This window comes from Triturus cristatus, chromosome 1_1, assembly GCF_964204655.1.
Source record: "Triturus cristatus chromosome 1_1, aTriCri1.1, whole genome shotgun sequence".
Lineage (NCBI taxonomy): Eukaryota > Metazoa > Chordata > Amphibia > Caudata > Salamandridae > Triturus > Triturus cristatus.
Window position 1 is genome coordinate 1,084,624,735 of NC_140579.1, and position 26,793 is coordinate 1,084,651,527.

Consider the following 26,793-nt stretch of genomic DNA (forward strand, 5'->3'; position numbering starts at 1 on the left):
AGGACCGTTCCCCTGCCAGCACTGCCACTTCACCTGCAACACCGAAGCAACCAACGGCGCTAGGGTCACCACAAACATGACTGCGCCCACCACGCCGACCGACAGCACCACAAACCAGCTCCAGTGCATTCTACTCAATGCATGATCACTCAGCAAACACACCACAGAAATCCCGGACACAATCTCATCCCTCACCCCGGGCATTATCCTTCTCACAGAGACCTGGCTGAATGTCGCCTCCACGCCAGACATCAACATCGCCACACCCGAAGGCTAGAAGATAACACACCAGGACCAAATCAACAAACACGGAGGTGGAATTTCCATCATCTACAAGGACACCATCCACTGCACAACCTCCTCAGACGACCCAACCCTGATAATGGAGCATCTTAATTTCTAACTTCACTCAGACGGAAAAAGCACCATCAGAGGCACCCTGGCATACTGACCACTGGGACCATGCCCTAGCTTCTGCAACACCATCCCTGACCTCATCACCCTGATCGCCATTGTCACTGAGCACTACATCTTTCTAAGAGACCTTAACTTCCAGCTCAATGACCCAGATAACTCCAACACAACTGACCTCCTGGAAAGCATGAGCAAGAACCGCCTCCAACAACTTGTCACAGACTCCACCCAAATCACAAGACACAGCTTGACCCGATCTTTACATCCAGCAACAGAGTCAAGCACAACCACATATCACAGCTCACCTAGACAGACCACTAAAGGGTCCACTTCAGCTACCCAGGAACTACTAACACAGGCACCACAGCCCCCAGGTCCACACGCAGCAAATAGAAAAAGATATGAGAAGACCAGTGGAGCACTGCTCTCATCACCCATCTCCCAGACACATCACTCACCCAGAGCAGGCTACTAAGAACTTCTCTCACTGGATCACAGAATGCACCAACGCAATCGCCTCTGCCACTTCTTCCACCTCAAGATCTCAGCCATCTATGAGAACTTCGAACTCTAACCTCCTGCCACTGACAGCATCAGCCTACTCACACCCACAAACCCTGAACACCTGTTCATCCATTGGGACCCTCTCACAACTCAAGCCACAGTCTCCATCTTTAACTCCATAAACACAGGAACACCCACGGACCCATGTCCCCACCACATCTTCAACCTCGGTAGCAAGACGATTGGCAATGAGCTCAAGAAATTCCTGAACTCCTCCATCACCCCGTCCTCATTCCCTCAGGACTGGAAACACGCTGAAGTGAGGTCCCTCCTGAAGAATCCATCCGCTGACCGAGCAGATCCAAAGAACTAGCGGCACATCTCCCTCCTCTCCTTTTTGGCAAAGGTTCTCGACAAGGCAATCAACCAGCAACTCACCAAACACTTGGAACACCACAACCTCCTGGAACCCCTCTCAATCCAAATTTCAAGCCAACAAAAGCACTGAGACAGCCCTGATTGTAGCCACTGACAACATCAGTGGCCTCCTCAACAGTGGCGAAACAGCAACACTCCTCCTCCTGGACCTGTCAGCCACCTTCGACACTGTCTCCCACCACAGCCTGATCAACAGACTCCACAAACTCGGAATCCACGGTGATGTCCTCAAATGGATCACCTCATACCTCACTGGAAGAATCCAGAGAATTTATCTCCCACCATTCACCTCGGAACCAAAGGAGACCATCTGCGGCGTTCCATAAGGATCATCCCTCACCCCCACCCTCTTTAACACATACATTACCCCCCTGGCCAACACCGTCAGACCGCACAGACTCAACATCATATCCTATGCCAACAACACCCAGCTCATCCTCTCACTGTCACAAGACCTCTCCACCACCAGAACCAACTTCCACAGATGTATGATGAACGTTGCCGGATGGATGAAGGACAACTGTCTCAGCTCAAATTGGACAAGACGGACGTCCTCATCTTTAGGAATAACACCTCACCATTGAAAACACTTGGTGGCCTGCTGAACTTGGCCCTTCTACCCGACAGACCACAACCGCAACCTCGGCATCATCTTGGACAGCAAGTCATCTATGCAGAAACAGGTAAACGCACTTTTGTCCACCTGCTTCCACACCCTATGCATGCTCTGTCAGATCTTGAGATGGATCTGAATCGACACCAGAAGGATCGTCACTCGAGCGAGGCTTGACTACTGTAACATCCTTTACGTAGGAATCACTGCACGCCTCCTGAAGAGACTACAGACAATACAAAACACTGCAGCAAGACTCATCCTTGACCTCCCCAGATGGACTCACATCACTCTGCACCTCAAGAAGATACACTGGCTTCCAATCCAGAAGAGATGTCAGTTCAAGATGCTGACCCACTCATACAAAGCCCTTCCACCAATTAACCATACACCTGAGATCCGACTCCCTTTTCCTCGCAAACACCCCCTGGATCTGCCGATACAACAGTAGAGGACGCACCTTCTCTCACCTGGTGGCCAAAGCTTGGAATGACATTCCCCTGCATCTCTAGACTGCCGATAGCTCCGGAAATTCAGAAAAGGACTCAAGACATGGTTGTTCGAATGAACAAGGCACCACGAAGCAGCTAGCAACTTCAGCACCTTCAGACCCTCACAAGTGATTTTACAACCTTTATAAATCCTGATTGATTACTTGATTGACCTCTCAGAGAGGCTGGTTGTTTTCTCTCTATTTCACTCTTCTATGCATAGTTGTGTTCTTAGAGAGGCCTCGGTCTCTCATTCACCGCCCTCTCATGGTGACTAACTGGAATGGCTTTAATGGGTAGAGCACACATGTCATGGTGAAGCTCTGGGCAGGGCTACTGGAACTAAGCAGCAGGTGAGGACCGAATTATGGGGTAGGGTTTGCTAGCTTATGCAGCAAGAAAAGGAGAATTATGCAGCATAGGCAGCATATTATGTTGTAGTATTACCTAATTATTTTGTCATTTTTAGACATGTTAGCATTATCTGGGCAAAGGTTTTTATTCATTACTATCACTCAAACACCCAACTACAGCAATATACAGTTGAAAGATGGCCAGTCAACCTTTGTGAGCCGACTTTCACTGCACAACAACAAGTGTTTCTGAGTTTTTAGTAATGTTTGGTCTGTTTGATTTAGAAACCATTTTATTTCTTAAAATCAACAGATTATACAGATGATAGTGTATGTGGGAAGTGCAAAGAATCCATAGGTAAAATGACATAGCCCAAAAAATTCATAATTCCAGTGACCCAGGCTCTGGGATGAGCCCTGTCTCCCTCATTCTGCAGCAGCTTCTATGCTCTTAATTAGGCAGCTTCAGTAACACCCCCTGCATTTTACAAAAGTAGGGTGGTGGGCCTTCAGGAGGTCAGGTTTTGAGTTGTAGTTGTTTAACAAGGGGGGGTGGAACAGGTCTGGCTCTGTAGACTATGGGGCAAACGTAAAATTTCAGAACACACTAGTTCATCCAAACAAACCTTTTAAAGGTCCTGGCCTGTCTGGAATTAAATCACCATATCCCACCAACCTCTCCATGTAACATAATTTGAGCCTGGGAGGGTTTTTTTAACTCTCCACTGTAATTCCTATAGGAAAATCATAAAATGTATTCTACAAGGTAGTAGTTGTTGATGAACCAAAGAGGCACAGTTCAGCTCATTGGGTCCCCCATAAGACAGTGAGCGCTATTTTTACTTTATAGTGGGTTTAGAGGTCACCTATTGGTTACCATTGGTTGGCTTCACTGTCACTGTCACTGTCACTTCATTTCTTCTTACTGGTCAACTTCTGTAGGCTTTCCTTCCTCTACTTGTGTTTGTCCCTCCCCTAGAGCATAGGCACATTACTATGTCCTTTCACTGCTCACTTTTTTGGGCACTTCTGTTTTCTTTTTGTTGAAGCATTCTACAAGAGTTTGTGTGTTTTCTAACTATTTACCTCATGTACTTCCCCGTGTCCCTCCTCCATTTTCTCCTGCCCGCTCATCATTTTCCTTGTGATGTCCGAGCCCCTCCCGCCAACCCACTATTGTCTACAGCCCCTCCCGCCCACATTTCGTGGTCCATGTGCTTTTTCTGTTTCTTTCCCCAGTCCCAGGTCCAAACCACCTTTTTGCATGTGCTTAACACAGTCCCTCTTTCCCACCATCTATAGTTTGAGTGCTTGCTTCAGCCTCTCCTGCTCATCCTCGATTGTCCTTGTGCTTGATACATTCCTCCCGCCCACCCTCAATTGTCCACGTGTTCCTCATCCTCTCTCGCATGTCCTCACCGTACCAGTGCGCTTCGTTCACTCTCTCACTTCTCAACATTTTTTCCAAAAAAAGGGGACGTGATTGGGAGTTCGAGGCAACACAGAAGGTGGAAGACAAGGATGCAGGTGGGGGAAAGTACAGGCGAGGGGTGATGGGAAGCACACAGAAGAAAATAATAATAAAAACAGGCGATATGACGCAGCCAGGGTTAATGCCCCTTTTTAAAAATAAAAAAAGCACATAAGTGTTGACCACATCATATCACTTTTTATAAAATTAGTTTTAGCCATGCTGTTTAGTAGCCATGCATGACTAGAAATTATTACCAAAGCCAAAAAGCTCAAATAGGTGAGACTTATTGGCTTTGCCCATGCTTGTTTGCAAGTAGAGCCTACCAGACATCAAATACATTACAGAGGCTTACATCACACCATTTGCTTATCATTCTTTGCCATTATTATCACTCTCATTTGCTTGCTTATTATTTGATGCAAAAAAGAACAATTGATGGACAGAATGCTGAACAATGTCAAACAGTCACCCCAGTACAGTTATCTGGGCCTAAATCCATATTTCGTTTGCATCCCATACCATTCCAGTTTAAACCCAGCCATATGCAAATCTGTCTTGACCCTGTTCCCCGTGGGAAAAGTACTGCCTGAACTGCAAGGCCAGGTCCTCACTGGACCGGAAACATGCATTCGGGGTATCATCCCTCATCAGCCAGGCTAGCTTGACAAAGGGGACATGGAGAGCACAGGACCCACATCTGGGCATACCCATCTCACTCGGGGTGACAAATGCAAAAAGAACAATTGATGGACAGAATACTGAACAATGTCAAACACTCACCCCAGTACAGAGATCTGTACCAAACTGAGGTAGCGTTGTGAGCAAAAGAATGATGGATTAAACCCAGATCCTTGTGACTGGGGATAAGTGTTTGCATTGTTCAGCATTGCGTCCATCAATTGAGCCTTGCTTGTAATGAACTCCCATGACGTTTATTTCTTCTAATCCATAGCTCAGTTTTTGATGGAGCATCGGGTGCTAAGTCACAAGTGCCAGGGCTTGGCTGAGATGCTTTGATGGAGCCTTGTATGTGTTGGAAGTGCATGATCACGTGCTCCTTCTAAGGGACTGCTGAGATTTTTTATAATTGATGCTTGCATGTGATGCACATGAATACATTGTGTTGCTTGTAGAGAATGGAAGTCCATTGGTTGAGTACTAAGTGTTATGGATACCAGCGAACATGAATCAGAGCCTGACAGAGATGTTTGGATGGAGATTTGCATGTGGGGGAGACCACGGGTCTTATGTCCCATGTGGAACATGGATAAGATATTTTAATGGAGCGTTGACTGTGATGGATGCTAATGACCATCTGCTAAGCCCTGACTGATATGCTTTAATAAGGTTTTGTATCTAATAAGACCACATGATTATGTCGCTCTTCGTCCTTTGATGGACCCCTGATCATGGTGAGTTTCCAAGTGCATGACTCGGGTCACACAATGAAGCACTTAGAGAGTGTGTACGAGGGGGTAATTTTTGTTCTAACGATGGAACGTTGTTCATTCATTGGTTGGTTAATGATGGCAGGTAAAACTCCAATTAGAAAACACCAAACCAAGAACTTCCTGTTGAACAGCTGCATGGTGAGGAACCTGTGTAATGATATTCACTTTTTTGTTAGTGTTTGTTACTGTTCCTTCTCTCATTTCTGCTTCTTTCCCCAGATTGACCGTATGAGCTGGCCTGGAGGTGGTATGCCCCAGGTCCCCACTTCCATCTGCAGTCAGCCATGTCGACCTGGTGAACGCAAAAAGTATGTCAAAGGGATGCCCTGCTGCTGGCACTGTGACCCCTGTATTGGCTACCAATATCTGGCAGACCGCTACACCTGCAAGGTGTGTTCCAGTGGCATGCGCCCAAATGAGAACCACACTGCCTGCCTCTTTATTCCCATCGTCAAGCTGGGGTGGAGTTCGCCATGGGCTGTGGTGCCAGTCTTCATTGCTATCATGGGGATCATTGCCACCCTCTTTGTTATAGTGACCTTCGTACGCTACAATGACACGCCCATCGTCAAGGCCTCAGGGCGCGAGCTGAGCTATGTGCTGCTCACCGGCATCTTCCTCTGCTATGCAACCACCTTCCTAATGATTGCAGAGCCGGACAAAGGAATTTGCTCCCTGCGGCGCATTTTCTTGGGCCTGGGCATGAGCATCAGCTACGCCGCCTTACTGACCAAAACCAACCGCATCTACCGCATCTTTGAGCAGGGCAAGAAGTCAGTAAGTGCCCCACGCTTCATCAGCCCTGCCTCTCAGTTGGTCATCACTTTCAGCCTTATCTCCTTACAACTCATGGGGGTGTGTATCTGGTTCATTGTGGATCCTTCCCACTCTGTCGTCATTTATGAGGACCAGCGGACTGCAGACCCACGTTTTGCTCAGGGGGTCCTCAAGTGTGATATTTCTGACCTGTCCTTGATCTGTTTGCTGGGCTACAGTATGGTTCTCATGGTGACCTGCACTGTGTATGCCATCAAGACCCGTGGGGTCCCAGAAACCTTCAACGAGGCAAAGCCCATTGGCTTCACCATGTATACAACCTGCATTGTCTGGCTGGCCTTCATCCCCATTTTCTTTGGGACGTCTCAGTCAGCAGAGAAGGTAAGCACATACTTTTTGCCTTTCCCTTTCCTTAATTCTGCAGATTTCTATTGCTGACGATTACTGACTCTGGAGAGAGCACATCTAATGATCTATCCTGTACCTCACAGTTCTCTTATGCCTTTTTGATACATGCTTTAATCCTGCTCAGTATTACTGTTTTCAAGTTATAATTTATCATTTTACTCACCGAATTGTATTTTATTTCCCTGGCTGTTATCTGCTTATTCCCGCACCGAGGCATCTGGCTTGCTTGGTTGGCACATCAGCATTTTGTCAGTTCCCCCGCACAAAGTCACTGTAATTAGGCTTTCGGATGACACAAGTTTATGTGTGATTAAACAAGGGCTACTTACCAATTACCATCCGTAGCAGCAGCAACAACTCGCATTTATCTGGTTTTTCCCTGGTCCGTCACGACGTGTGCCAGTTGTGCAGAAGGAAGTTAACCTTTAAAGCAGAGGCTTAGATGGACGCTAGAGGTCACCATCTTAGTACGGTGAGCGGTCTAGTTCATAGAATTCTCCCTTAGGCATGCTGAAGCCTATATAAGGAACGTCGCGGCGAAGGCAAGCCCGTCTGCGCCCATCCCTGCCTGACCGCCGCCAGGGACTCTGCCTCTCGCACTTTAAAATGGTAAGAATTTGTCTCCTACATCATATTCGAGTGTGGATCTCAGAAACATTAGAGAAAAAGCCACCCGTGCTTGTGTCTCCAGACTATTATGCACTATGACATTACCTTTAGAACATGATGTCCCTCACACCTGCGAATGTGTAACTTTGTGTACCTTCTCTCTACCCAACAGAAAAAATGTAACCTTTTCGACAATAGCATTGACAGGAAGGGACCTTTTATTACAGACTGTGCAGCACAGCCAAAAACTTCTAACTCTGCTAGCTCACTGCTCCTGCAACCCACTCAGTTTCTTGGTCTCTGCCTCAACGCATGCTTCATTCCAAAACATGCCCTGGAATTATGGAACCTTCTGGATACTGAAAAAACATAGTCATATGTTTTATCACCGAAACATGGCTTCATTCAGATGTGCTTCCCTGGATTTCTATAGCATTTCCCCAGGACTATAGTCTAACAAGACTTGACAGAAGAACTAAAACCAGCGGGCACATGGGCATTGCCTTGAGCAACACAGTGACCATCACATTATTAGTCAGTTTTTTGCTGGCTGGGTCCAGATGATTGTTTTTAAACCAGAAACACTTTCTAAAACAACTTGGAAGGGTGCCTTAGTCTATCGTCCCCCTGGTTCAAAATAATGTTTAGTACGAAGCTGATGGAGTGCCTGGTGCCATCAGTTTCCTGCTAGTAGACCATTCTAATCATCACGCGGAAGTGATATCTGATCCAGACACAATACGCTTGCTTTCTGACCTGGAATCTTTGGGCCTCCATCAAAAGGTGACAGGCCCCTCACATACAGCAGGACACATGCCAGACCTAGTATGCACTATCTCAACTAACTTACGGGTAGATTGTCCCACCCCACAAGTAGGGACAGACCACTCCACTATTCGTTTTTATGTTAATGGGGAGAAACCCTTGGACTCTAAGGTAACATCTCCAAAGCTGGTTAGACCCTGGAGGAAGGTAGCACTCTAGTAATTTATGTGAGCCTTCTCCCTGCCTCCTTTGAGGGGCTATGTATATCTAAACATGGCTTTGAATTACTTTGAACAAGCGTTAACTCACACCCTAGATTCTATTGCCCCCCACAAAACCTAGCAATCCTAAATCAAAGACACTAACCTCTCCATGGTTCTCACACTCTCTAAAAAAGGAGAAAACAGGTTGCAGAAAGCTGGAACGAAAATGGAGGATCACCAAATCCACTAAGGATAAAACAATTTATAAAACTGCATTAGGAATCTATCATAAAAATATTAAAGAAGCAAGGAAGACTCACATATTAGATAGGATAAATAACTCAGGAAACGTGACTAAAGAACTGTTGCAAGTGGCACTTTCTAGGGTGCTTTTCCTCGACTTTTTGCTTTTGTCGCACCTGGTTTTCTGCTCATCTATGGCTGGGATTGGTGAGGTGCAGGTTTTACGGATTAGTGAAATCCTTCAGAATCTTTTATAGTTTTATAGAGAAGCATTTGAGTTATATGCCCTATGATTTTCATCATATCCTTAGACAAGGGACTTACAGCTAACTCAAATCAGCCAATCATGTATACACCAATCACCAGTGTGTATATGACAAGCAAGACACCTTGGCACTGAATGGTAGTGTCAAAAGTGCTCAAAGTTCTTAGTCTGCTTAGTCTGTAAGTCCCAGGCTCTCTGCAATGAGCTCGCAAATCATTTTGAAGAAAAGATATTCCAAATTTAAAACACCTTCTTAAATGTTGGGGTGCCTGATATGCAAATTTTGCCCAGCTCCTCTGTTTCTACCTATCTAATACTTTTGGAAGATTTTGATCATGTTGCCCCGGATCATGTGCTGACTCTGATCTACAGGATCAAGTCACGTTCTCCAGAGGATCCTGCACCGCCATATATTATGGCCACCCTGGCCCCAGCCATTCTCCCCACCATAAGAGACCTGTTTAATCTTTCTCTGAGCATGGCAACTATTCCAGTAAACTGGAAGAGCTTGTCAGACCTATTCTAAGAAAACAAAACACACCACAGATCCCAAGGGTTGGCAAATTACAGACCAATATCGCTGCTCCACTTTCTTGGAAAAGTTATGGAGACCATAGAAAATCAACAGCTTCTATCCTTTCTGGAAACCTAGTCTGTGTTAGACCCTTACCAGTCAGGTTTCCGATCTACCTATAGCACGGAAACGGCACTAGTGGAGGTTCTGGATTCGATCACTTACTCTGGATTTAGGGTGCTGGGTTTACTAGTGCTATGTACAGCTTTTGACACCATCTCACATGTGACTCTAATCCGTAAAATGGGGGAGATTGGTGTCCCTAGGATGGTTGAATGGTTTTCTGACCGAACGCACCCATTAGGTGCAGGTAGATCGCTTCAACTCCAGAAATATGGTCCTTGACAGGGTGGTTCCACAGGGCTCATCTCTAAGCCCAACCCTTTTAAACATATATGTGTCCCCCCTGGCTAAAGTGATAAGATCATGTGGTTTAGATGTAATCTCTTATGTGGATGACACACAATTTATCATAACTTTGGGGTCAAACCCGGAGTCTACAAAACTAAGATTCAGGGAATGTATGGGGAAGATTGCCTCCTGGATGTAAAACAGAGATTTACTTTTTGGGAAATTGCACTCCTTTTGGTCCAGTGACTGGTAGCCCTCATAATTAAGGCTGTTCCCTACCCCCAAAAAGTTAGTCAGGAATCTGGGAGTCTGGATCAATGAGAACCTCTCTATAAAAATATGTTAACACACTCACTGAATCTTGCTTTGATCTGATGAGCCTCCTCAGAAAAGCCTTTAAATGGCTACCCTTACAGCTCAGGAAATCTCTTACCCAGGCACTCATTGTTAGTTGCCTAGATTATGGTAACGCTTTAATGGTGGCAAAAAATGAAGGTCTATTTGCCAAGCTCCAGGTTGTACAGAACATGGCTGCCCTCCTGGTCTGTAATCTGCCTCCACCAGGCCCTTTAGAACTCATGCTCAGATCCCTGCGTCGGCTCCCCGCAAAAAGGATGCCATTTTTAAGATTCTTTGTCTGGTATATTAGAGTGGTCCACAGAAGTGGTCCACGTCACCTGCAAAATAAGGTGCAACCCTATGTTCCCACATGTAATCTTAGATTTAGCGAGCATCTCCTACTATGTCCACATTGTATATGGATGGCCATGCATGGGGGCCTTTCCTTTCCTGGCACCCAAACATTGGAACCATTTACCCCTGCATCTGCGTGCGTGCTCTGACTTAGTTTCATTCAAAAAATTCCTGAAAACCTTGCTCTTTAAATTATTGTTTCTGCTAATTTTATTCTGACCTCTGCTGGATGCACCAGCGCCAAGGTACCTTCTCGAGGATGATTCATTGGCACTCAACAAATGCCAATAATAAATAATAAACCCTTCCCATAGTTCTATAATACTGCATGTCTGAATCCTTTTAGATACTGGACTCCCAGTTTTAACTTCAGGGATTTCTCTATATAAGAAATGTTGTTTTCTTGTGTGTTTTGATGGTTTTTCCTATATCAGTTGAGGTCTTTCTTTACTTTCAAGTTTACTGCTATTGTTTTCTTTATTTCCTTCACACCATGTCTCATTTATTTTTCCTATTGCTCCCCAATAAGTTGTGAATCTCTCGCCATCCCTCCCTCCCTCCTCTCTTCCTTACTCTCCATTCAGTGCGTGGATACCACATTCGCAACCCTGCCAGTTTCAAGATCAACTGACTATTACTCTCTGCTCAATCACTTGTATACCATTTAAACATGGACATCAAGGGCCATATAATGAAGAGCTGACTTGTTTTTATGCGCTTGCAGTGTGTAAAGTGAATTTTTTGAATCCGACATTTGTCCAAGTTTCCAAAAATTATTTTAGATAGCACAGATCAGAAACAGAAAGAGGAAAACCCTGTTCACTGTTTCCATGTTCTACTGTCTTAAAATCAAGCTCTAACTCAGAGAAATATTGGGTTAAGTGAATTCACTTTAAGCACAGCAGGAGCATAAAAGCCAGAGCTGGGCTCAGCACTGCCACATCATGGGCCATTTGGTTAATGGTTACATTTGGTTAAGATAAGTCAGATTGGCAATTGGCCTGTAATCAGAAGATTAATTATATGTTTTCTGATGCTCTGCACAGCAGGCCTGGGTTTCCTTCACTGGGTGTATGTTCTGCTTGCTCAGGACCAGGCAGTGGATGAGGCGCTGTGCATGCAGCCTGGTTGGACGGCGATATGCAGAGTGTGTTGGTGCGAGGTATGTGGAAAAACAAGGCGAGAGGGGAGGGGGGAACGACAACTGCAGAAAGGCTCCTTGTGTGCAGCCTAAATGTGAGCAGTGAACTGTGCATAATGAGTACAAGGTGGTAATCACGCCGATTATGCTTCGGGTCCTTCACCTATTGATGACGGCCTGTCAGGTTACTGCGGGGCTGCCAAGAGCACCAGCGCGAGCTCCCGCCAGCCCGAGCACTAGGCAAGGTGCCATCCCTGCTCCTGGACAGGATGCTGCGTGTCAGACTGCAACCAGAACACAAGACAAAACTAGTGGCAGGGCCGGCACTGGAACCAAAAGCAGCCCTGGCAAAAATACTCAAACCACCCCCTTGCCCCCTTCCATCTCTTCTTTCACTCCATCCATTCGCCCTCTTCTTCTCCCTCTCTGATCGCTTTCTGTCTCTCTTGAAGCCTCCCCATGCCTGCTGCAGTTAACCTCAGGAAGCTGGGAAAGTGACAGGCACCAGTGGGCTCTTCTCCACGCGGGTGGGTGGGGGTGAGGGGGTTCATTGATGCCTGGTGGAGTAAAAGGCTTGTCCAGTCCTGCACCTATTTTATGTCTGTGTGTGTGTATGTGGGGGTGGATCCTGAGGTGTTTTGCATTGGTAGGACCTATTTAACCCCTTACTCATCTTCTTATGTTGAGTTCCTATTTGTCATTAACCAGTTCGTAGCCAAAAGTAGAACAACTTACAGCCTTATACACTCTATTAATAACCTTGGGGAATAAAAACCAATTTATTTAGCAATTTACAAACACGAAAATGCATGTCCCTCTGAAATCTCAATTAGGTACATTACACAGCACTTCCTTGTTTTAATAGAGTGTGTCTGCTAACACTGCATACAAATTCACCAAGACTGGAGCATCAAAGTTGCCAGATAGCCATTCCTCACCTTATCCGTAGCCACTGTGATAATAAACTCAGAATGCGACGGAAGCCTTTTTCTCCTAAGATGCGTATTACAGCCACAAAAAGGAGTAAAGGCAGAGCCACTGGAGTTATGTGACAGGGGAAGACCAAAGTATGGATCATGGTTGACTAAATTATGCGGCAAGAAAAGACAGATTACGCTGCATATTGTGACACATTTTGTGGCAGTTTGATGTCATTATTTTGTCATTTTTTGTATATGTTAACATTGTCTGGGCAAAGGTTTTACCTCATTAGCTATCAGAATAAAACCTTGCAGCAGCCACAAACTGAACGGTGACCTGACACTATGCGGCAAAGTGCCCGCCCCTGTGTGGCAACAGATGTGGGAGCATTTTCAGTAACTTTAGATCCGTTTGAAGAATAAACATTTTGTTTGTTTTTAAAATCTGCATATGTATGCAGAAGGTGATGGATTATGTGGCAAGTGCAGCAAATCTGTAATTATGCAGAAAACGTGGTGGCTACTGAATCCCATAACTCCACTGGCCAGTAGAGGCTATAGTTGGCCAATGAAGTCCAGCAGGGGCAAATTCATGTTAGATTTTCTGGAACTAGCCACATAAGACGTATTTGTGTACTGTTAATGTAAATTAAAGTCATTGACATTGTCAGTGGTATCCTGAAAACTTGTCATGGGTATCTCTCTCCTGCTCTACTGCGTACATTCTTGATACAACAGTATATGATGCTGCAGATGTGGTTTATCGAAAGTGAAATATTTGCCTGTGAAACACTGGCCAAGGTTTGCTTGTTACATTGGCAGGCTTCTACAACTAAACTGGCAGCTTCCAGGATGCATGATATAGTGAAATGAATGCTATTCTTGTGACTGAGGTGTTAGCTGGAAATCAATAGGCAGAGATTCAACATGACAGTTTTAATTTGCTTTATATACCCTCCTAAGCATTGGATCAGAGTGGCATAAATGGCCTGGCCAACTTGCCCCATGTGAGTGAACAAAGCGATTAAGCTCGATTCCTTCAAAGGGGAACTTTGAGAATTCTCCCATTGGAAAAATTTTGCAGCACATGGGGTCAAATGGTGTATTTTACTGAAAAGGTTTCCAATGAAATTAGTTACAGCGCCTCGGCGGTCCGGGTCCTGCCAGACTCTGCAGTAACTAAAAACTGACTTAAAGATGGGTCTTTATTGAGCCCTCTATTCATGTCCCTAACTTTGCAGACACAAACACGGTTCGATTTCACAACAACAACATTTTTACTTCATCCGCAAAGAAGGCCCCGGCTGGGTGCCTGATCGGGTATTGCACCGCCGACCCAATAAGGAGCAAGACCCGATGATGAAGCAAGACACCCGCTTGTTGGGTGTGTGAGGGTCTCCTTTCCATAAGGAGTGTATCCTTCTCCTGCTTGCCCCCTGACTTACACCCCGGCACCTCTTGTTTACTAATCACAACCTGCGACACTATTAGGAACTGCATACCTACTCTGTTTCACTACATTCTCTAGTGGCCCACTCCTGACCTTCCCCTAGAGCCTGGTACCTAATCGGAGGCTGTTGTGGGACAAAGGGTGGGAAACGGCTTCAACCAAGAGGTGGTGTTGGGGGTGAAAGGCAGTGTGTAACACAGGACCCTGTAGTGCATGGGTGCTCGAGTCCTTCAGGGGCCAAGACCAATGAATATTTGGGAGATATGGGAGAGTAGGGTCAACCTCTTCACATTCTGCAGGGGGGTGGCATAATTTTGTGTTATGCTCTTGTGAAAGGGTGTGTGATGCTGGTGCAGTTCAGAACACAAAATCTCCCCCTGCTTCCACGGACAGAATGATTTCTCAGTCACACGCACATACACACATCACACGCTGGTGGGGCCCATAACACCAACATTCATTCTCTTCAAACTAACCGTGCCTTACAGAGGAGATATCTGATCTCGAACTACCGTTATTCACTTGGATAGAGGAAAACTCATCTATTGACTTACCCTACTAGTTCCTCCATCCGGAGGTCGACTAGATCATTTAGTTGTAATAGAATTTGATGACTCTTTAATTCTCAAATTATTCAATAAACATTTCAAGAAATAATCACCTGACACAGTTCTTAAAATAATGATTTTTCTTTATCTAATTAAATTGCAGGTTAAATCCTAACAATGCCATATTATCTTTTGTCATATTTACCTATTCTGGCTATTTGTCGTTTTCTAAGTCAGAACCAGTCCTCAGAAAGTTCATCAGAATCCTAAAGTCCTCGTCCTCTTCCGTCAGCATAAGGATCTCTAGCGCAGAGCAGCATGAAGTGTCGCATAGAGTAGCATCTCTGAGTAGCAGCGATGTAGGATAGGGGGTGGTGTGTATTCCTCTCTAGACTACTAATATTTATACTAAAATTTACATATAACAGTAACATTTCTTTATTCTCGGGTCCCTGATTGGCTGAATTCAGCCACGTCCCAATACATTTTAGAAACATTCTCCAAATTTCACATGTGGATGATGAATAAACTAGGCGCATGGGAAAGGCTGTTCCCAGGTCAAGAAAGTATCAGTCTATTGTGAATAGGTGGCTTTTGGTAGTTCATTTTTCCCAAATGGCAACAATTGCTTCACGTTCAGGGACATTGGCACCTCGCCCAGGGTAGTCTTCATGGACCTGGTCCGATGGGTCATGGAAAGGCCACAACGAAGTCGGTGCAGGCGCCTTTTTCCATTGCTCAATTTATGAAGTCATGTACTTTAGTTAGGATTCAGTCGGCAGCCATCTTTTGGTAGGCCAAAATAGTCAACTTTAAGCAAAGAAACACAAAATGGTAATTAATACATCGAAATAATAAAAACAGTGTTATTCCCTTACTAATACCTGTATGTGTATGCATTTATCTAGCCATATGCAACATTCAAAGCTGTTAATGCTGGTTTATTTAAGCGCAAATCACATTAACACTGCTTAAGCAAAACATATAACTTTAATATGCGTACAAACTTAGTTCGCTTATTATTTTAGCCATGCAAATGCATTCCCACGTGTATTCTCTTGGTTAATAAGGTTGGTTAATTATCATCACATCACTCTATTATTCATTAGAATTAGTTATTATTCGTTTTAATATAAACCTATATAAATGGATTGGGTATATAAAAAGAAAATATTTTACCCGCTCCATCAATCCCCCCTTTGGTGATTTTATCACCACAAACAAAATCCACAAAAAATTCAATTTATTTCCCTTTACAGAAATTTGAAATGTTTTCTTGCTCAATTAAAATTCTGTTTCCCTTTCATCTTCTCTTTTGGTTTTGTCATACATACTCTCCTTCCATTCTTCCAATTCTATTTCATTGAGATCTTTTTCTGTTTTCTTTTCCCTCTTTTTGTAAATTTCTCGTTTAACCTTCTTTTTATTTCTTCTATGTTTACAACACATACATCCTAATCTAAGTATTAATAATATAAAAATCACACAGGTTAATGGGAATAATATTTTCCCTATTATAGTACTACCTAATTTACCGAAATAAGCTTTAATAGCAGCCATTTTATTACTTATTCTAGTCCAGATACTTTCAACCTCCAGTGGTTTTATTTCATCATGGAATTCTGTAATATTCTTAATATAGACTTTTAGATCTCTGCTTTCATCAGGAATGTAAGTGCAACAATGTTGAACTTTCAGCATACCACAGACTCCACCCTCTTTTGCCAATAAGATATCAAGGGCAAGTCGATTTTGCATAATCATAGCACGCATGGCAACCAGCTCAGTGTTTACCAAGAGAAATCCTCCAGCGGTGCTTGTTGACAAGCGATCCACTATGGTTGACAATTTCCGTATATTATTTGCATTCCAAGATATTCCCACTGCTGGTATCAAGGCTCCAAAAATATCACCTATAATTTCTAACCAGGTTTCTCTTCTGCTACGCATTAGTAGGTTATTTGGTCCACTATTTTCTACTCTATCCATGTGAAAGATCTTTGGAAAGACCAGGCCAACATAACATGTGCCATACCAATGGTCGGGCAACCTGTAGTAAGCCTTGTTCCCACAAATATAGTACAGTCCAGGGAAAACTGGATCTTCTCCACCTCTAAATCCCCATCCAGATGCAATGAAATATGTATCATGACTCTCACTTGTCCCTATATAGATATAATCATATTGGGACCTTTCCCTCATAATGCATAATTTGCCTTTCTGGGGTGAGTCTATAGCTATTGTTGGTCTAACTCCACCCTGTGTCTCCTTTTCCCCATCTATTTCCCAAATGTTTTCCCCTTCTTTATGTCCCTCTGCATTCTGGTGTATTTTTAGTATTCTCTCTTCAACCATATCCAAAAATGTTTTCTCTTCTGTTTTCAAACTGCAAGTTAAATTGTTCTTAAAAATATATTCTAGAGTTAGTCCTTTAGTTTCTATAAAAATTTCTCCTAATACATTAGCATCTTTAGCTGGATTTAATTCTTTATTCATGGGCAATCGTCCAAGAATATTATCTATATTAGACAAGTTATACTCTAATTTTCCTACTTGATAAAATATACTAGTTAAAACGCTACATGTTATTCCATAAGTTGCTGGGAGGTGATGATAAGTCACCCCTTCTGAAACAGATGCAGGTAATTGCATTCATACGTAGCAATCCCTTACGTCCATTGTTTTTACATATTCATACAATAATTTTGAAAAAACATTGCTAGAAAAATCAGTTATTGACCTATCTTGATGCATATGCTCAGTGCTTGTTCTAACTGGTATTACTTTTTGCGAGCTGTTCACTATGTTAGTCATATTCTCAGTATGTCCTGCTAGTGTATCTAAAGTTACTTTGAAAGAGATCAAAAGAGCGAGTACGCTCCAAAGAAACATTAATAGTCCTGTACAACAACAACATGTTTTGCACCATCTTCTCATAAAGGTACATCTACCCTTGTTATTATCTATGTTAGCCATCTTGTCAGAATTAACCGTGTCTTTTGACTTAGCCTCTTCTACTCCGACTCTTGTAGCTTTCCCACAAGAGCTAAGACCTTAACAGGTGATCCAAATACTTCAATTTCTTTTTCAATCCTGTGTGGTCCTACAAGGACCGATTTGAAATTACTCAGCTTGGCCTCTCGTGTTTTTCACTTCTTTCTCGTCATCCACATACAGGAATTCCTGATCTTCCACTTCTTCTCCGATGTCGGATAAGATAACTCTCAGGATTTCCCCTGTTTCTTCTTCTTTTATCAATCTCAGTAAAGTCTCCTCTGGATTTCCTTGACTATCTGCCTCTTCTTTTTGTTCAGGCAGTGCCACGTACGTCCATTCAGGTGACTTATATTTCTGGTTTGGTTTTCTTGATCGTTTGTTTGCTTCAGACACTTCTGTTTCTCCCTCTTTTTCTGGATGCTGACTGGTTACTTCATTCACTTGTTCAGCCTCTGATGGTTTGACTCGTGTCAATCGATATCTCAGCTTCTTAATTTTGTTTGGCCAAAGGTCTCCTTTAGCATTTCTTCTTGTTTTGCTGTCTTTACTGTTTCTTTCCTCAATCCAAGTTCTCTTTCTTAGAACTCAACCCTCTGGTATATTTCAGTTTCACTGTCCTCAGATTCTGTCTCGTTTGACTTTTCTTTTTCAGTAATCTCTTTTTCCACCTCCCTCCTCGGGTCTCCGGCACGCAATTTTCCTGCTGACTACTTGTCCCTTCACCTAGCTGGGTGTTGCAGTTCCCTACACCTCCTCGGGGTTTTTCCGCAATCTGTCCCTCTCTTGCTATGACTGTCCCTCCTTCTCCTTCCAATATTTTCTCAGCTGGAACTTCTTCAACTCTCTCATTTGGTGAAAATGTTACTTCTGACTGGACATTCTTTTCTTTTCTTTTCTTCTTTCTGTGTTCACCATTGGCGTTTTGCTCATCTCCAGAATCTGAACCATCTGAAATCTGCAATCTTTTCCTCAGAATTTCTTCTCTGGGAGTCTGAACTAGTCTTGGCTCATTTTCCCCCCTTTCAGGATTTTCTTTTGACTTTATATTCTCATTGCTTGACTCATCACTTGATTCTGATTCATCAAAGTATTCTTTTCCAATGCTGTCTGCTGGATTTGGAACTCTTAAAGTGTGACTTGCATGTATCCAGTTTTTCAGTCCAGCACACTTCACAGCAGTTATTGTGGTCAAGGTGACTTGCCTCGGCCTTCCCCACCTTGGAACCAGACAATTTCTTCTTCTGTGTACTTTTATCCTCACCCAGTCCCCTGGGCTCAAATCATGGGCTGGTTTCTTTTCAAGTGTGGTGGCATCCGCTCCAACCTGGTGAAACACAGAATGAACTGCGTCAGCCAGACGTTTACAGTAATCCAAAATCATGTCATCAGTTATAGTCATCAGCTTGTTGACTGGTACAAACACGTGTCTCATGGCACGTCCCATGATGATCTTGTGTGGACTCAAACCTGTAGTTCTGTCTGGAGTAGACCTAATGGTCATCAAAACCAGAGGCAAGACATCAGGACATTTCATACCTGTGGCTAAACACATTTTCCCTATTCTGTTTTTGATAGTACCATTCATTTGCTCGACCACGCCAGAAGCCTCTGGTCGGTAGGCACAATGCAGTTTTTGTTGTACACCCAATGCTTCACAAATCAATTTCATGATCTCATTGTAGAAATGTCCTCCTCTGTCTAACTCTATGGTTATTGGGAACCCGTACCTTGGGATGAATTCCCTCAACAATAGCTTAGCCACTGTGATTCCATCATTTCTTCTGGTTGGGTATGCTTCCACCCACCTAGAGAACAGACAAACTGCCACCAAAACATACCTCAGTTTGTTATAAGGGGGCATTTCAATGAAATCTACTTGCATTCTGGTGAAAGGTCCTCCCTCCCGGCCTATGGTGCCTAGACTCACCACAGTTTTCCTTTCAGGATTGTACTGCTGACATGTCAGACATCTTTGACAGAGACTTTCTGCTATTAACCTGAATTTTGGATTGTACCAGGTCTGTTTAAAAGCCCTTATCATGGCATCCCTTCCCAGATGTCCTTGGCCATGATACATCCGTGCCATTGTTGACATCATGCTATCAGGCATTACTGGTCTTCCATCCCGATAGATCCTTTTCCCTGGGTGCACAACCTGCTTTTACCCACTGCCTCATTTCCTCATCAACTGCTTCGTCCTGCAACTGTCTCACTTATTCCCATGTTCCCACAACGTTAGTAAACATTATGGTGCAAGAAGACATTTCCTTTTCTTTTGACCGATTGAGTATTGATTTCGGGCACAATACTGAGCCATGTCATTCGCAAAGCGATTCCCCGTAGTGATGTAATCACTACCCTGCCCATGAGCAGCACATTTCACCACAGCCAATTCTTTGGGCATTTGTATTGCCTCAAGCAATTTTCCAACCACTTCTGCATTCCTTATGGGAGTTCCACTTGAGGTCAGGAAATCTCTTTGTAGCCACAATTGGCCAAAGTCATGGACAACTCCGAAGCCATACTGGCTATCAGTCATCACAGTCACTCTCACATTCCTTCCAATTTTGCATGCTTTTGTCAATGCCACTATTTCTGCTACTTGAGCGGATTTAACTCCTTTCAAGATTGATGCTTCTATAACTGCTGAAACTGTGCATACTGCATATGCTGCGCTCAACACTCCTTCATCTGTTCTCAGACAGGATCCATCCACGAAAAACACATAATCACTTTCTGGCAGTGGCAAATCTCTTATGTCAGGTCGAGGTTTCGTGCAGTAGTCAAGCACATCCAGACAATCATGATCAATGTCCTCTCTTATCTCCACTCTCTCTGCATCAGGTAAAAGTGTAGCTGGATTCACATTCATACATCTTTCGAGACTCACATTGTTTGCACTTAGAATGACCTTTTCATACTTAGTCAGCCGACTATGTGACATGAACTGTGTTCGACTCCTTGTTAAAAGGATCGCCACACTATGAGGTACAAACACTCTTACTGGATACCCCATCACGATTCCCTCACTCTGCTCTAGGCTTCGGCATGTAGCCGCTGCTGCTTTCAGACATCCTGGCAGACCTATTGCCACTGGATCTAACATTGACGAGAAATATGCCACTGGTCTCCTTTGCCTTCCATGTTTCTGTATTAACACTGAGAGTGCGCATCCGTTTCGCTCACTACAGTATAGCTCAAACTCTTTCTCATAGTCTGGCATGCCCAGCGCAGGGGCTTCACAAAGACTGTTCTTCAGCCGTTTAAATGCTGCCAATTCTTCTTTGTTCAGTTCAAGGGGGTCTTTGACCTCACTTTTTGTCAATTTCACCAATGGTTTGGCAATCAAGGAAAAATTACTTATCCACTGACGACAGTAACCAACCATTCCTAGGAACATTCTCACCTCTCTTTGGGTCATTGGAGCTCTCATTCCTCTAATGATTCTGATCCTGTCTATGGTTACTTTTCTCAGCCCTTTTTCGATAGTATGACCCAAGTATGTTACTTCCTTCTTACAGTATTGTAATTTTGTTGGAGATACCTTCAGTCCTCCATCTGCCAAATGATTTAACAAGGCTATGGTGTCTGTTTCACAGGCCTCACGTGTCTTTGACGCCACCAATAGGTCGTCAATATACTGGACCAAAACTGAATTCTAAGGCATAGTAAGACTTTCCAGAGATTTCTTTAGCAACTGATTGAAAATGGAGGGGCTCTCTGTGTACCCCTGTGGGATTCGACACCATGCCAAAATACGCTCTCCAAACCGAAATGCAAAAAGCGGCTGGCTGTCATAATGCAACGGAATGGAAAAGAAAGCATGACACAAATCAATTACTGTGTACCATTCTGCATCGTGAGGAATCTGATACAAAATTACTGAGGGATTTGGAACAATGGGACAACATGATACAACAATCTTGTTAATCTTTCTCAAATCTTGCACAATCCTGAACTTCCCACTCGGCTTTTTCAGTTCCATTATAGGCGAATTACATGGACTGCTCATTATTTCCCTTAACACTCCTTGCTGGATCATTTTCTCAATCAAAGGGGTTACTCCTGCTATTATTTCCGGCGTCAGTCTGTATTGTGGAATGTTTGGGTAAACTGCTCCTTCCTTTACAGCGATTCTCACTGGGTCTACGTTTCTCATCAGGCCTACATCTTTTCCAGTGAAATCCCAGACTGCTGCCTTCACTGTCTGTTTCAACTCTGGGGGCAATTCATCTGGATTAAATACTGCATAGGTTCCAGCAACCTCACACTCTCTGTTAGCTATGGTCATCTTATACAGAATATCTTCATCTGGTGTTTCAAAGGCTATTCCGTCTGGTGTACAGAATATGGTGCAATTCATTTTGCACAACAAATCCCTACCTAGTAAATTCACAGGACTGGTGTCACACACCACAAATCGATGCATGTCTGAAAATTTCCCTATTTTGACCTTTACAGGTTCAGTAAGGTACGTTTTAATCTGGGTATTTGATACACCAACTACTTGGATTGTTTCATCCGAAAGAGGAAGATTTTTCACATCTGCTGATCTGACAGTGGATCGTGTAGCTCCAGTGTCTACTAGAAAAGTAATATTCTCATCATTAACTTTTCCATCCACAAATGGTCCTGTCTGATCTATTTCTAGAGATGCGCCAAGTACGCACCCTGCTTCCTCTTTTCGGCACCGTCAATAAATCGTTTCTGGCTCACTCTCGTCATTTTGCAGCCAATATTGTGACACAGCGCTCGCGCGTTGCGGTTTGTTTACCTGTTCTTCATTGTAGAATCCCGTCTCCTTACTATATTTCTGGATATTCCGGCTCTGTGGTAAGGGCAGTTTTGGCACCTGATTCTGTGGATTAACAGCCTTCTGCTGTTGCGGCGGTGGGCCACTCCCCTCACACTGCACCTGTGGATTCAATGACGGATTTTCATTATTAGTACCTGGTGGATATTTACACTCGGATTTCCAGTGCCCTAATCTTCCGCAATTGTGGCATGGGAACTTCTTCTTTGCTTCTTCTATATTACCTTTCCCTTTATCCGGGCCAAATCTTGATTTAATACCTGGATTATTAGCTTGTTCTACCAGCTGAGCTTCCTGTCTCTCTGCAACCTTCACCTGAGCCCACATCTCATCACTAAAGTATTTTGCATGCCTTAGGATCTCATCTATTTTCTTGCTCCGGTGTGCTGTTTAATCATGTCCCCAATTTCTGGACGCAGACCATACACAAATCTGTACACAAAATGACTCAGGTCCTTTTCTCCCAGACTGTCATCCCCACTAAACTGTTTGAAAGCCAAAATTAGCCTCTCATAGTATGCGTGGACTGACTCTTTCACTTCCTGATGTGTTTGATCTATTTTAACCCAGTCTGTTTCTTTTGGAGGCACTTTCTTTTTCAAGAATACCATGACCTGTTCATATTTCTTCATTACCTCTCGGTCTGGGGCTCCTGTTTTGGGATCTCTCGGGTATTCTTTGGTTGGCCAATCTATGACTATCTTGCATTCTGCCCACAAGTCTGCTGGCACTATTATATCAAACAGACTATTCAGATCAATCCACAGCACTTTTGACAATTTAACAAATCGGTCTACCTGTCGGTACCACTCAACCGGCTTTTCCCGTAACCGAGGGAAGTCATTGGTAAATGACAAAATGTCCTGTCGGGTCCATGGGACATGCACATATCCCCTACCTGGAATCTCTCTCATAGGGAACTCTGTCACCACCTTCTCCTTTTCTCTCACAGGAAATGCTGGAAATGTTCTGTCTGAGGTGTCATCCCGCTTCCTATACCACCTGCTCTTCCATTTGTCCACATCTCCCCATTTCCTCAATACTGTGATTATGTCCCTAATCTGCCCTATTCGTCCTGCAGCGTTCAGATTCTCAATGTGTTTTTCTGTGAAATCCACTCGGTATGGCTTCTGTAAAGCTTTTACCTTGTCCATGTCAATTCCCATTTCACTTGCTATTTCTGCTAGTCTGTCATGTAAATTCTTGGCTCTCCAAGTGACACTTTTGCACAAAAACAGTAATTCCTCATCTTGGTAATTTTTCAGCTTTTCTGTGGGGATGGTCCCTACAATTAATTCTTCTAACACCATCCGTAATTTTGCCACATCAACGGTATGAGATTCTTTCTCTTTATCCTGCAAGCCCTTCAGCCATTCGTTCAATTCGTCGGTAGTTATACTCACTGATTTCTCTACATTCCCTGGTTCTGTCAATCTCTGTGGTTCTAATATTGATCCTCCTACCATTCTGCTTCTCTCGGCAGTATCAGGACAATAAAATGGGTTATTTGACTAATGCAATTCACTTTTACCCATAGTATGTCCCCAGGAATTCTCTTTTGCTCTCATCAGGGGCTGTTCTTCCTGTCTATTGTTCACATACGGGACTGTTAGTCCGTGTTCACTGTCTTTCTGCTTCTCAAAAATAGGCATAACAGGACCTATGGTCACAGGGACTGTAACTGCTTCTAGATTTTTCGTCAATTCTCTTATTTTCTCTGTCAGCTCTAATGTGGTTTTTGCTAGTTCCCTAGAATTTTCACTCTCTGCCCTATTTTCCTTTCTCCGTTCCTTAAGAGAATTTCTTCTTTTTACTTCCGGAGTCACAACTTCTGTTTTAATGATTCTCAGAGTCTCCCTAACTGCTGTATCTGCAGTTGGCGTTTCTGGTTCCTGCCTGTACGGAGGTGGGCTTTTGAAAAACATATCATCTAGGACATCATCATCGGTCTCGTTGGCCCCATACCTCCGGGTTTCTACATGAGTTTTCTTTTCTAGGCATTTCCTTCCTTCACTTTCTCCTGCAGTTCTAACGGGAAACAGTCCTTCAGTCATACTAGCATCTCGCCACCTTCTCATTCGACCACAATGAGTTTCGCGATCATTTGGCCGTCCAAACATGTATCGGTACCTACTGCCATTTCTCTGTTTCTCTCGCTCATGCATCTCATCTTCCAACTCTGTCAATGCCTCAAACTGCGTAGGCCTAGGTCGCGGATCTAAGCTCATCATCCTCTCCCGTAAGTTCCTCAATATTGCCAAATTAAAGGACCCATCCTCTGGAAATGCTAGAACTCCGTCTTCCTTTGTATACTTTGCCCAATTGTCTAACCAGATGCAAGTATGGTACCCATATTTTGCAACCATAAAGGATGCGGGGGTCTTCGCTGTAGGAAGTAACTGTCCTTCCCTAGTCACAATCTCTTTGTCTTTCACGAACCAATTTCTTAGTTTACTGAACAAAGACTTTTTCTTCTTCTCGAGTGAATGATAATACATTTTCCCTCTTTCGTGAACCCTTTAGTCTTTCCTGCAACTGTACGATCTTCAGTCCAATAGCAACGCGACTCGTACTCACGCACCAATCCTAGCACGTCTACGTCACTGTCACAATCTCCAATCCTTGCGCGACTCACACTAAGGCACCAATCCTGGAGCGTCTTCTTCACTGTCACAACCTCCAATCCCTGCGCGACTCACACCAGCGCACCAATCCTGGAGCGTCTACGTCACTGACTAGCTGTCCAATCCCAACGCGGTCCTCCTGACGTCAACAGTTGCTGCAGCAGCTCCTGCTCCTGACTCCTGTCTTCAGTCTACCCCTCCTTTACAAAAACTACTCGGTAGACTTTGTTTCAATTTTACAATACTTGTTAGTTACAACGTACAAACATCTACATTGTCTGCTCCGCTAACCACAGAATAGCAAAGACCTTTCCCACGAGAATTCTGTTTTCCCGAGAGCAGCGCTTACCTCTGCCCTACTACAGAATCGTTACGTCCGTTGGCAAAGTAGCGCATCCCTCTACTTCACCCTTCTATCAAGCATCAATTAACTGTTTTCTCCGGAATTAAAACACAAAGGTGGAAACGTAATGCTCCTGAGAAATAAAACCAGAGTTCCACAATCAATCCGAATGCTATTTCATTCACGCACTTTTACACAAGAAAATATAGTTCATTCACACAGAATCCTGCTTTCTCGAGAAACAGCGAACAGTCTGTCCCACTACAGAATTATAACATACGTTTGACAAAGCAGCGCTTACCGCTACTTTGTCCTTCTAACAAGCTCAGAGAACACCTGCTACCTTTTCAGTGATAAGCGTTATCGGCATACCAATTGGTTTCCTGGTACCTAAGACCAAAATTTCACAAGTAACCCTTTTGCTATCATTCACACCTTCCTCATACAGAAATATCACTAATGGTAACACTCGGCAATGCTACCGAATCGAACCCAGACAATGCGTCGTGCAACTTCAATTGTCACACGTTTCTCCCGTGTACCTACGGGCAAACACAATTCCGTCTTTCCCGAGAGCAGCACTTACCTCTGCTCTACTACGGAACTATCATCAATTCCCGACTTCCTTCCTCCCAGAAGCCGTACAGACAACATAAAACTCAATACGACTTCAACATATAGTGTTAGTACATATATCAATACCAATCAACAATCGATAAGCTATATACATGCCAAAATCATCAAACCAAAACAATAAAAACCATCTCTAGCTACCAGAAATACTGGTAGCTATATATATCTACACAAATCATCAGACCTATACAATAAAAACCATCATCTTGCTACCAGAAATACTGGTGCAGTTCAGAACACAAAATCTCCCCCTGTTTCCACGGACAGAATGATTTCTCAGTCACACGCACATACACACATCACACGCTGGTGGGGCCCATAACACCAACATTCATTCTCTTCAAACTAACCGTGCCTTACAGAGGAGATATCTGATCTCGAACTACCGTTATTCACTTGGATAGAGGAAAACTCATCTATTGACTTACCCTACTAGTTCCTCCATCCGGAGGTCGACTAGATCATTTAGTTGTAATAGAATTTGATGACTCTTTAATTCTCAAATTATTCAATAAACATTTCAAGAAATATTCACCAGACACAGTTCTTAAAATAATGATTTTTCTTTATCTAATTAAATTGCAGGCTAAATCCTAACAATGCCATATTATCTTTTGTCATATTTACCTGTTCTGGCTATTTGTCGTTTTCTAAGTCAGAACCGGTCCTCAGAAAGTTCATCAGAATCCTAAAGTCCT

The 26,793-nt window shown here is 43.7% G+C and overlaps 1 protein-coding gene across 1 annotated transcript in view; it reads left to right on the plus strand.

Annotated features, from left to right (window-relative positions):
• Positions 1-26,793, plus strand: part of LOC146871592 (metabotropic glutamate receptor 4-like) — a 2,887,050-nt gene that overhangs the window by 1,849,649 nt on the left and 1,010,608 nt on the right. Inside the window, exon 10 of the mRNA XM_085647231.1 lies at positions 5,958-6,896. Coding sequence (XP_085503357.1) covers positions 5,958-6,896 — 939 coding nt within the window. The remainder of the gene's footprint in view (positions 1-5,957; positions 6,897-26,793) is intronic.